The 12,662-nt window shown below is 41.5% G+C and overlaps 1 protein-coding gene across 1 annotated transcript in view; it reads right to left on the bottom strand.

Annotated features, from left to right (window-relative positions):
* Positions 1–3,300: 3,300 nt before the first annotated feature.
* The window catches only part of hnrnpll (heterogeneous nuclear ribonucleoprotein L like), a gene marked incomplete at its 5' end in the record, with an annotated part of 55,400 nt that continues 46,038 nt past the window's right edge, over positions 3,301–12,662 (bottom strand). Inside the window, 6 exons of the mRNA XM_084685979.1 lie at positions 3,301–4,679; positions 5,622–5,720; positions 5,882–5,939; positions 6,194–6,395; positions 10,449–10,570; positions 11,374–11,588. Coding sequence (XP_084542105.1) covers positions 4,624–4,679; positions 5,622–5,720; positions 5,882–5,939; positions 6,194–6,395; positions 10,449–10,570; positions 11,374–11,588 — 752 coding nt within the window. The remainder of the gene's footprint in view (positions 4,680–5,621; positions 5,721–5,881; positions 5,940–6,193; positions 6,396–10,448; positions 10,571–11,373; positions 11,589–12,662) is intronic.

Genomic DNA, 12,662 nt, shown 5'->3' with positions numbered 1-12,662 from the left:
CTATAATTAATGGAGGAGGCGCAGTCATTCGGAGGTACATTTTCTAAGATTTAGTACCCAAACGTTCACAGGTATGTTGTCTTACGCCAAACTTTTGATAAAACTTGACAGCCCTGTTCATAAATAATGTATCTTGCTCTTGTGTCAAAATCATTGTTTTTAAGGGGGCTTTGTATAATGTCAGTTGTGTAGTTGAATGCCCTATCCATGAGTAACACCGTGCTTAAACAAGATAATCCTAGTGAACATGCCGTAGTATGATGAACCAGCGGTTCAGTGTTTCAACACATTTCCTTCAGGAAAATGTTTTCCACGGTCCACTTTCTGTGTTTGCATAAAAACTCATCTTGAAAGTTCCATGTATAAGACCTTATGAAACCTTCTTGGAATATAAAGGGGCTATTTGATAAAAATAAAATCAATCTAAAAACAATTTCACCATTAAAACATATACCAGGAAACCAAAAGCATACTATGTTGACCTCCTGGAGTTGATGACCTAATTACACAACGAGGGTGGACCTACGTCAAGTATGTCAGAGGAGTGTATTTTGGCCTTGGTCAATTTTAATGGCCTTGCTACATGAACATTGCTTGAGGGATGAGGAGAGAGAAAGGTCAGTGCTAAACGTGTACAGTAGGCAAAAAACAAGTTTAATTACATGCAAGTCAACATGTGAAAAAGGATGTAAGAGCTTAGTGGAAACAACCAATTGCTGAGATGTGCTTCTTACAAATAAATATGTAGAGTGAATTGTTGCTAGAGAGAATGTACTCCACTTTTAAAAGAAAGACCTGAAGCAACAGCTCTTAAAATCTGTTATGACAATTATTTAAAAATTATGATTCAATAGTTATTTAAAATTTGAAAAAGCATTGTTTTTATCTGTTGTTAGTTAGGAGCCACAAGTAAGAGAGTAATAGAGTAATGTGTCTTCTTCACTGGTCTCTGTAGTCAGCCTCCTGTCTCTGCTTTGATTACCCAAGGCTGTCCCTCAGGAGAAAATCAACTTTGACAAAACTAGGGCACAGAGTTCAACAGCTGAGAGTTTTTGTGATACGGGTGACTAAGAGCCAAAATCCCTCTTTTCTGTCTCTCATTCTCTCTTTCTTTCCTAGCTACAGTACACAAATTCTACTCAGATTCATCCCCTCTTCAATTAACATTTTTACATTTGAAATGATTGCTGCAAACATGTGAAGCTGATAACCCTAACCCTTCTTTTTAGAATTTTAAATAGCTCTGCTTTGCTGCAGAATACCAAACCAACACTTTTGCATTCATCTTCTTTGAGGTCCACCCTGAAACAACAAAACTGTAATTAAAATACTCAGCCATCATCCATGCTACACACTATCAGCAGTATACCGCAGATGATGAGTCAAAATACAATTATCCAAAGTGACATGGGGTTGCCGTTTTAAAACATCAGAGAAATGAACACATGTGAATCCAATCTTCTTTCAGATGCAGGGTGCTTTAAAGAAGGTGCAAGGCTTATGCTTGGGACGTGACACTCTTCCGCTGCGAAGGGATCTCAACGGCAACAACGGAATGTAAACACCAATGACAAGTCATGTCACTGGATCATACACAAACATTGTCTGGGTCGTGGCCCACATGTAGATCAACCTGTAGGAGTTTTACCTCCCGTGACCCCTGTTGCTAAACATAGGCTTACTTTGGAATCTCTGTTGGAAGGGGTTAGTTTCAGGGAGATAAGGCATAATGTAAATCATTATAAACTATAAATAAATTAATAGGTTTTTGCCACCACTTCTAATTTTAAGAATTGTTATGTGAAGCATCTGTGATGATGGTGAATAGATATGAGTGGTAAAAAAATATGGGTCAACTAAGTTCATGGTGTCACAGCAATTGAAAAAAGTTGAGCCCCCTGGTAATATGGGAATGGAGGGTAAAAGTCTGTCTAGAAGTCTGTCTAGACACATAGGGTTGTTTTTGTGGATATTTTTCTTCAATATGTAGAAAAACCTGAATCAAGATTCGTTGAGTTAAGTCACAAGAATACAGAGAATTAAAATAATGACAAATAAAAGATTGTCAAATGTCATTCATTGATGGCATTTTTTGAGTATATTTCAATTGTGCAGTACTGTACAATAATGTAGCTTGGTAGATTTGACCAAATGTTTCACATCAACTTCCAAATCAATCGGAACAACAAATAACACAATGTAAAGTTGTCCATCACAGAACTTGGCCTGGGAAGGAACCAGGAACCTCTAGAACTACTCTGGATCTCAAGTATCAGCAGGAAACTCTGTGTCTGACAGCAGCCACATGGGTAGGGGTTTCCTTTTAGTGTCTAACCCTAACCCAAGTGTGGAAAATTGTAAAAGCAAGTAATTGCAAATTGTGCTATTTGGATACTACTGTATTTTTTCAGGACAGGCATTTCAATATCCTTGAATACCCTTGGCATGCTTAGTTTGATCAGATAATAATAACTCTATGATAACCAAGGAGGATATGCCTGTCCCAAGATGTTTTGGAGTAACCTTCTTAGGTGAGAAAGCAAGGTCAAGCTAGATCCATCCTCCACATTTTAGAGCATACCAACATGCCTTTCATGCCGGCTGTTGTCCCAGTGACTGGCCCACTTAAGTGATGAAAAGATCGTTCACAATGTATGGACAAAAGCATGTGCCATTTAAACAATTCATGGTCGTCAACAGACAAAATATAATTGCGAGAAAGCTAGACTGATCTTGGAAAGAGACAGAATGAGAACCTGCAAAATAAGGTTACCAAGCTTAACCTTACCAGACAGTACGGGCCAAAGACTCATGTTGGTTGACAGAGCTAAAGAGTTAAATAGCAGGCGTATTCTAACTGGCTGACAAAAAGATGTGGGTCTGTTGCTTGGCCCCCTGTGCTTCACTGAACCGAGCCATGCTGAGGGAGTTCCGTCCTCCAATGACACAGCTGTGTTTACCCCCACAAACTCCTCAACCAGACGCTCAAGACCAGAGAGGCTTGAGTTGGAGGCCTGGGTCGTCAAAGTGACGTTGTGCCAAGTGGTGGAGAGCAGCAGATATACGCATGGTTGACATTTATATACCCTATCCTTGAAGCCATAAATGGAGAATGGTTTTCAACAAAAAGCACTGAAGATGTCTGCTTTTCAACAAATGTGTCTATTCGTTGTGCTATAAACCATCTCCAACAACTGTGTATTACATACTAATACATAGCTGTATATGTTATTTTCTTCAATTAAACAGCAAAAAAAACATCATAAACCTTTCATAGAAAGAATGAAGACTGTAGATAGATTAAATAGATGGTCTATTGACTGTCAAATGTTTTAATGACTGAACATGCTCACAGTGGACTTTCAGACGTGGTTTGGTCGTGTGCCTTGTACAAACATAGGAACACGGTGGGAACACACAACACACAACCCTCGTAAGAAATGGCTTGTTACGGAGCCCAGTGTGAGACTTAGCACGCACACTCTTGTTTGATAAGAGTACACTTCTGTTGACATGGTACACTTCTGCTGACAGAGCAAATCTCTGTTGAAAACCTTCTATGTTCTATTCAGTCCTTAACAGTTCCATACAGGCCTGTGGATCAGACTGTTAGGCAGCACAGCTCACAGTAGACACATATAGAGATTATGGATGCACCATTCAAGCAACACTAGACTGTTACGTATCTGTAATCTCTATTTGTGTCTACGGTGAGGCCTTAAATGTTCTGCTTGTTCACAGCTCGTGTTTCAACTGCAAATGAGCTTTTGAATTCTGTTTAAGTGCAACTTAAAAAGTCAAGTTGCTATACATATATATGCACAATATACTGTGATCTAAAACACAGGTTTGTCTTTAACAAGCACTGAGTAATCTCTTCTATTGCAGAGTTAGGCACACACATCTTCATAATGTACCAGTGTTTTCCCTGAAGTGATATTTCCACCACTTGAAAATACATTTGACCTGTTTTGGATCTAGCTGACCAAACTAAAATGAGCAAATGTGGAGGCTGCTTTGTAGATAGTATATCACACCACCACCACTGGAGGAAAACTATCCAGAAAAAACACTGGTCGCTCATCACAAGATTCAACTTTGAGAATGCTCTGAAAGTTGCACCACCGGCCATTGACATCATCTTAGGAATGAAAAATGAAATGTATCTAAGTCACTTTGTCTTTTATCAGTGGAGTAGGGCACAAAAAAGATGGAGGTCTTTATTCGGTTCTTGTCAGGTCAGCACAACAAAACAAAAACAACATTAGATCCACTGTAATGTCCAACGGCGCCGCCTTATGGGGCTTTTTTTGTTCTGTTTTTAGTTTCTCCTCTTGAACACAACCATCAGTTCAACCACTACTCAGAGTAGTCCATGTAAACAAGGTGGGAAAAACCTAAACACAAAAAACGATAATCCATTGACATTGTTCAGATGTAGGAACCAAAAAATGATCTTACATCTTTTTTTTTTTTTTTGCCTTATTCTTCTTGGATCAACGAAATTCTGTCCTGACTTGCTTCCTATCCCTTTCTATGGTGTCCCTCTCTTTTTTGATTCTCCTGTTCACGTGTTTCTGGCAAACAGCAGGATAGTGCGGTGGCTGTTTAGGATGTGTGGACTCAAAGATGTGAAGAAGTGGAGAAGCAGAGCTTGAGGGTGTATGGATTTGAACCATCTGAGGGTGATCAAGGGTACATGAAAAGGAAAGGGAGCAAAAGAGATGATGAAACCAGTGAGATACAGTGTAAACACCACAGCTTGAACAAATTACATTTCCATGAAACTCAAACGAAAATCCTTTTCCCTCAAGGAATAACCTACCTATGCACTCAAATGAAATGGAAAAATAGCAATAGAAAAAAGCTATGAGTCAATATTTCAGTCTAGTCTTATCTTTTTTAATACTGTATTTGAAGACATTTGTTATTTCACACAGCCTAGTTAGCCTATACCCAAATAGGAATAGGCATAAAATAAATATTTCCCCCCTAAAAATCACAACTTCCTCTTCTTTTAAGTTGACCTCATGTCTACCACCATGGAGCTTGGTACAAACGTAATATAGAAGGCATTAATATTTGAGAAAACAAACTCAAAAAAAAAGAAAAAAACTAATTTCCACCCGTCAGCAAATAAATACACTGAAAACACAGAATAGTCTGTCTTTTGTCAGAATAGTCTGACATAGAATGTCTTTTTGTGCTAAAGAAACACTTTATCTTTGGAGAAATTGTAGTTTTACAGTAGGGCTATTTTAAAGCAGTGCTGTGTTGAATTCCAATGTTTCTTTCATGGTTATGGCTTTTGTTCACCATCCAAACTTATTAGGTTAGTCTGCTGACATGAATTCTCTACACTTTACACTTTATTTCAACTATCCACCTAATATCATTACTTATCAACACCACACAAAAATTCTTTCTTCAGCAGAGGATTTAAAAATAACTTTATGCAAAGCTAACATAGTGGCATTATTAAAGTGTGAATTTCTGTAGAATGTACTGCTTTTATAACCTCTTAAGAGACTAAAAGACACACAAAAAAGACAGACACAGCAAAATAAGTTAAATTATTAATAAAAAATGTGTTTAAAAAATGTGCAGACAATGCTACTTACTTGGTATTCTGATCTGGTGGTGGTTTAGGACTGTTAGAACTTCCACTGCATGCGTCTTGTTGTCAAATTCTAATAATCCTGAGATGGTTTTGGAGCTGGCTACAAGGAAAGACCAAATCTGTCACACGTTTCTTGAACATAAGGATTTTTTTCACAACAGGACCTCAAAATATACCAATGACACATTATTACAGGCACAAGCACAATAATACATTGATTCAATAACATTTGACATAAATAAGATTAAAGTTTGCTCTTACGTTTTGCGTCAAACACTTTGAATTTGATGAATGCTGGTACATCGTGTTCTGTACATAACTGGGGGAGGGGGATACATACATTGTTTAATCAGTATTGAAGATATATAACAATGGTACAAGATGGCAACATTTATTATAAATGTCAAACAAAAGGGGCAGGTGGATTTCAGAATTGGGTTTGTAGAACACGCATACACACATTCCCCATAATGCCAAATATATTTTTAGTCAACCCTCAACTTTCCTCACAGCCACAGTGCCACACCTCAACAGCTGTGGTTCCAAACTCACACACTCAAACAGCTGCCTCACCCTCTGCAGCTGGTCCTGTGTGACGCAGGGTGGGACGTTGTAGAAGTGTAGCACGGCAGCAGGGGGCTGGATGATGTTCTTGGATGCCTGGCCGGCACTGCTGAAGCGGTTGTTGCGCGTCATGGCGAAGTCCTTGTAGCTACTGCTGCCATCCTCCAGCTCAAACACCTGGCTGGGGATGACAGCATGCTGCTTGGACACACTGCGGGAGGGATGGAGGGAGAGAAGGAAGGAAGGATGTTAGGGTTGTGACCCCTTGTTGGCCACCAGAGGCCCTCGCTGTGTTTTCTTGGTTTTGGTTCTGTTAATCTGTTCTCCTTAGGCCTTGTTTGTTGTCTGTGCTTTTTCAGTGGCACTTGGTTTCTTAGTTCTGTGCATAGTTTTTCTCACATGCCACAGTGTACATTAGAGTTCCTCGGTTATGCTTTTGCATTCTGCTTTTTGTATATTTTCTACAGCCAATAAAAGAATGAAAGACACATATTTTGAGCATCAGAGGGATCTGCTTTTGGGTCCACACTTGGTTTCCTGACAAAAGAAGGATGGAAGGAAGGAGGGAGGGATTAAGGAAGGAAGGGGGAGGGAGAGCAAAGGAAGGAAGTAAGTAAGTAAGGAAAGGAAAGGAAGAGAAGGAAGGCAGGAAGGAGGACGTAAGGAAGGAAGGGAAAATAACAGGATGGTGGGAATGGATGAATGAGCAGGTTAAGAGTGATAGAAAGGAGATACAAAAAGAGGGAAGGGTGTAGGTATACTTAGGTAGCATCATAAAACAAATAGTCTCGCAAGTGGAAGATAGAAAGAGAGCGAAAGAGAGACAGAGAAGGTGAAAGAGAGAGAGGGAGAAAGATGCCCTGTGTAATAGTGAGTGTGTGTTCACACTGAGACACTGAGCTAACACCCCTTGGGGCAGGAGATTTAAGAAACGTCCGTCTGGCTTTTTCATTCACACCAAAACAAGACATGGATTACAGCAGGGCCCTGAAGAAAATGTGAGTATAAAATACTCTTGGACAAAGGTCGGGAGAGGGCATGTGTTATACGTGTGTGTGCATTCACATGTCTGTGGGATTGTGGGATTGAATGTGTGTACAAGTATTTTTATGTATTTTCTGTAAGTCTGTGTATGTGTATGCCTTTGCAAGCCTATCACAGCCATAATGAAATGCTGTTTGAAATCCTTGAGGCAGGGTTTTTTCAGTTGTGGACGTACCCCGACTCAACCAAATGCGCGGCTGAAACCAATGAATTATTCTGATGGATGGAGCTTTCTATTTCCAGAGGACGGCGCACTTGACGAGCCTTTGAAAAGCCCAGTCTGGGCTAGAGGGATTTTGTGTTCTTGTTCCCTCTCTGTGTAGGGCAATCTTCCCTCTAAAATGCGCGCCTGCGCGCGACCGCGCAGACCATCTGTATAAAAAAAAAAAACTAACTTTTTATACAATTTTATAAAACCAATAAATGTTCAGTTGATCGGCGAAATGCGGCAAAGCTCACTTCATACATATCAATGTCACTCTCTAGACTACACGCAAGTTTTTTACAAAACAACGACCCTGGCGTACTGCTCAAGTTTTGACTGGCAACGAAAATCAGAAACGTTACCTTTACAGGCCAAGGGCGTAGGTTTGCATAGGGTCAATTGTCCCCACAAATATTTTGTTCATTTTCGAAATAAATATTTTGCAGAATATATTTGCAAAACTCATTCGTATTATTATCTTTACTATATTCGTCACCTAGAAAAGTGAAAAATACATTTCCAAGTTAAACAATGGGCCCTCGAGCCTGCGAGACAAGATTATGTCATTTAATTGGCTGAAGTGGCAGGCAGAGTCAGAAACACTTTTTTCAGAGAGCTGGCAGTACGCCAGGAAATAATAAAGCCTCATATTAGTATTTTGTTTGGTCTCAGCATAGATATTTTTGACCCTTGTGTGCTTTATAGATAGGAAAATGTCACCCAAAAAGAAGAGAGATATCAGAAGTTTTTTCACCACCCAGAGACTAAGTAGTTATTAAGAAGGGTGTTGTTAGTTAACTAGCTAGTAGGAAAACTACACACACAGTGCAAACCTGCTAGCCTTACACCGACACCCATTCTACAATGGAAACATGTTTTGAAAGTTGTTAGTGTAGTAGAGCATGTAACTTTTGCTTGTATTAAATATATCCCTAGCGTCTGCAATCTTTCGACCAGTGTGTTAGCAGCAGCTTGTCTTGTTGAAGCCAGAAGGATAAAGCTAACCTTCCCACATAATGGGACCGTGCTAGTTTAGCCTGGTACCAGCAGGGTAGCAACTCAAAAGTGATATTAACTGGTAATAAGTAGGCCTATATGATCCCTTGGATAGTAATATCCCGGCTAAACCCTCCATCTCCCACGATCTGTCAATCACCCTGGGATCTGCGACGGTGACCCCCTCATCCTCTGCCAGGAACCTCGGGGTTACCATGGATGACGAGCTCTCCATCACGGCCCACATCGCCGCAGTCTCCCGGTCTTGTAGATTTACCCTCTACAACATACGGAAGATCAGGAGATACCTGTCTGAGCACTCCACCCAGCTGCTAGTCCAAGCACTGGTCCTCTCCAAGTTGGACTACTGCAGCTCCCTGCTCGCCGGTCTCCCAGCACGTGCAACCCGCCCTTTTCAGAGGATTCAGAACGCAGCGGCCCGCCTGGTCTACAATCTACCCAGACGCTTCCATGTTACCCCGCTCCTCATCTCTCTCCACTGGCTACCCATCAACGCCCATATCAGATTCAAGACCCTGGTACTGACCTTCCGAGCAGTGAACGGGACTGCACCCGTCTACATCAAGTCTCTCCTGCAGCCTTACACCCCCACCCGTCACCTACGGTCTTCTTCAGACAACTGCCTGGTGGTCCCACCGCTCAAGACTGCCCGGTCCCAACACAAGCTCTTCTCCTGCTTGGCCCCCCAATGGTGGAACCAGCTCCCCACCTCCATCAGGGACACTGACTGTCTCCCCACCTTCAAGAAAAGGCTCAAGACGCACTTGTTCCGGGAGTACAACGGCACTTAAGAATGCTTGGCTGGACTTGTTAGTTAGTTTCCTCCAGGATCACAATGACTTAAGTGACTCGTTGCTCTTTTAGGTTAGATATAACGAAGTTAAGTCTTGTACTCGCTGTGAAATATTTTACTGTTGATTGTTCTTCTACAGGTGCAGTCCTGCACTTTTGTGGTTCATGTTGTTTTAATTTGTAACTTGTATAACTGCATGCTCTTATGGGTCTTCCCTTTTGGCACTTGTTTAGCTTTTTCACAATGTATGCTTCATGTTTTGGCTACTTGCAATGTTTGGGACTATCTCGTTGTTATGATCAGTGACCTATGCTCTTTTGTAAAGCTCTCTCTTGGAAGTCGCTTAGGATAAAAGTGTCTGCTAAATGAATACATGTAAAATGTAATATGCCTATCCCTGTAATTTCGACCAATGTCAGCAGTCAACTAAGCATGGTAAGCGTCTGTATTAAATTGATGAATTACTGTGCAGGAAAAACAGCACCATGAAGATACAGATGTAGAGCAGGTTGGTGATGAATCAGCATCAGGGGTTAAGGTGAGAAGTTGAATTGTCCATTTTGGTAAATATTGCATTAAATTGCTGTTTTATAAATGATGTTTTGACAATGATACCCATGAATGTTATCATTCACAGTTATACTTGTAGATAGTAAAAAGGTGCTATACATTGGGATGCCCAAATGTATGCATCATATGATTTCATTGCTCAGAAGTCCAGTACAGATGATGTAACTGCTAGGCCAAGTACAGTTCTATAAAACCTGAACCCATTACCTACCTCATGTATAAAAAAATAATTTCTGAACAAACAAGTGTCCCTACCAAAGCGGAGACCAAACCTATGCCCTTGTTACAGGTGCCCCAAAAAAGGGGCAATTTTACATTTAAACACGAATGGCTTGATGAAATTGTTCAAACGGACACAAGCGATGGTCCAGGTAGGCTGGTGAAGCTTTCTGATATATTTAGCTACGAAGAAGCTAGCGGAGTTCTCTGCAAACTTTGCTCAGAGTACTGAGGTTTGCGCTCAGACAGATTTTCTATTTGCTCAGTGCTGAAAAAAATAAGAGGGAACATTGGTGTAAGGAGGAGTGTGCGTATTTGTGTGTATGTTTTTCGTGTGTGTACATTTGTGTGTGTGTCTATGGAGGCATGTGTATGTATGTTTGCGTACAGACGTAAAGTTGCACGGCTCCACTCACCAGACGTTCAGCCTCTTGGTAAACACCTTGATGCTGTTGAGGTGTGTGATGGCTCGGTCCACCGCATACTCATCTCCCATCTCCACCAGCGCCGTGCCGGGCACGCTCTTCATGAACTTCACCTGTTGAGAAGCGTAACCCCCCAAACCAAGGCATCAGATCAAAACTGTCAAATCGTTAACACTTCTACTGTGCTTAGGGCCTCGTTCACAGTAGCGTACCCAGAAATCTTTCATAGGGGTAGGCAGGAGGGGGCCACTGAAAATGTTTGGGGTGGCACACCAAAATCAAAAGCCATAACTGAATTTCAAAAATTCTATTGTGCTGTTGAGAATTAAGGAATTGCATACGAATATACTTTGGTTTCTTATTTTACAATTAACGGTACAAATGATCTGATGTGCATAGACTGACACCGGTACAGTTAACATTTTGAGTAGTAAAATAAAAAATTCCAGACAATATGTGACTCTGGAAAAGGGGGGAGGGGGCAGTAGAGTGGCCAGCGATTGTATCAAGGTGGCTGTGACCCCCTCTGGGCTTAATAACTTTATAACTATTTGTGTGACCCACTATTTGTGCACTACTTGTACTATTTGTATGTCGCTTTGGATAAAAGTGTCTGCTAAGTTAAAAAAAAATCAAATGCAACCACCATATCCTTATTTAAATAAGGATATAAATAAAGACTTCACATCTCTAGTTTTGTTCTCTGATATGTTCAAACAGCTCCAAAAACCGTTCATCCAAAAACAACACAATCAAATTTGGATTTCAATTGGGCGTTTGTAAACAAAGTTTACTGAGACAGATTTTGATATTCAACGTAATAGTCTCAAAGGTTATTTAATTAATTCCTTGCCACCTTTATTCCGCATTTGTGTGGTTGTGTGTGTTTATGAGCGTAAAACACAAACTCACTGACCTTTTCAATGTTCCCATACAAGCAGAAGAGGTTGAAGATGCGCGTGCAGTTCATCTTGGCTGCATGCAGGCCGCTCACCATGGCGACAGAGCTGGAGGCGTGGCTCATGTAAGACGAGGTCTGGGGCAGCGGGTAGGCCACCACTTCGGGCATGTCGTGGGAGCTCCTCTTGTACCTGTTGTTGCTTGGCAAGGGCAGTAGGGGGCAGTGTGATCCTGGGTCAAGACGAGGAGAGCGAGGCAGAGCGTGAGCTAGGGACTTATACATACATATATATAGAGAGAGAGAAACACGTGAGAAAGATAAGAGTCAAGGAAACAGAGAAGACACAGGGAGAGAGAGAGGGACAAGAGACAGAAAGAGAAAAACTGAGACAGAAAAAGACAGGGACACAGAGAAAGAGAGAGACAGGGAGAAAGAGAAAGATGGAGAGACCGGGAGAGAAAGGCAGGGAGACAGAAAGACAGCGAGGAAAGACTGTAAGTCTGAGGTAGACAGCAGAAAAAATAGTGGGGGAAGATTTGACAAAGCAGGGATGTGATGAAAGGGCGGGCGTGAAAAGGTGGAGGAGACTGAATAGTGAGACACAGAAAGGCAAGTCAAGAGATTGTGGAAGAGAGAAATGGAAGGAGAGGGAGAGGCAAACACAGGTAGGATGCAGATGACAATGCCAACCAACTCAAATAAACCCTCAGAAAAAGAGAAACACATTTCCACATCTGTAGGCCATTGTCAAATCACAGGGCTGTTTTCTCTTTCAGTTCTTTTTTTTGCTAAAGCACAACTGTTCACATGCAGGTTTTGCAAATTTTAACAAGACCAGGCGGTGAACATTACATTGTGCCCTCTCCTCCCCTTGCTACTTTCTAATCCACTCTATTTATTCCCCACTGTCTCCCTCCAGACTTTAACCCTCCCCCTCTCTTTCTCTCCTTCTGTTTTATCCTCTGTCCAACCTCTTCCTCCAGATGCAAGTGTCTCTGTGTGATGGAGTTTAATTACAGCGTTACGCCACCGCCCAGCTGCAAAACTGCATGCATGGCCCAGGGGGGGGGGGGGGGGTGATGCGTGTGTCTGAGAGAAATGGTGACAAGGGCAGGCGACAGAGAAGAACGGTCAGAGAAACTAAGACAGAGTGAGAGAACAGGGAAGAGGTAGAGAAATGCGGTGAGATAGACAGAGGGACCGATTGAAGCGGACAGCGATGAGAGAAAGACAGAGGGCAAGGTGGAAAGATAGAGAAAAATCTACAACAAAAAAAAAGGAGGTGGTGGGTAGGATAGGATGGG

Source organism: Hypomesus nipponensis, chromosome 21 (genome assembly GCF_054491055.1).
Source record: "Hypomesus nipponensis isolate SF chromosome 21, ASM5449105v1, whole genome shotgun sequence".
NCBI classification, from domain to species: domain Eukaryota; kingdom Metazoa; phylum Chordata; class Actinopteri; order Osmeriformes; family Osmeridae; genus Hypomesus; species Hypomesus nipponensis.
Note: the sequence above shows the minus strand (reverse complement) of the source record. Positions and strands in the feature narration are given on the sequence as shown.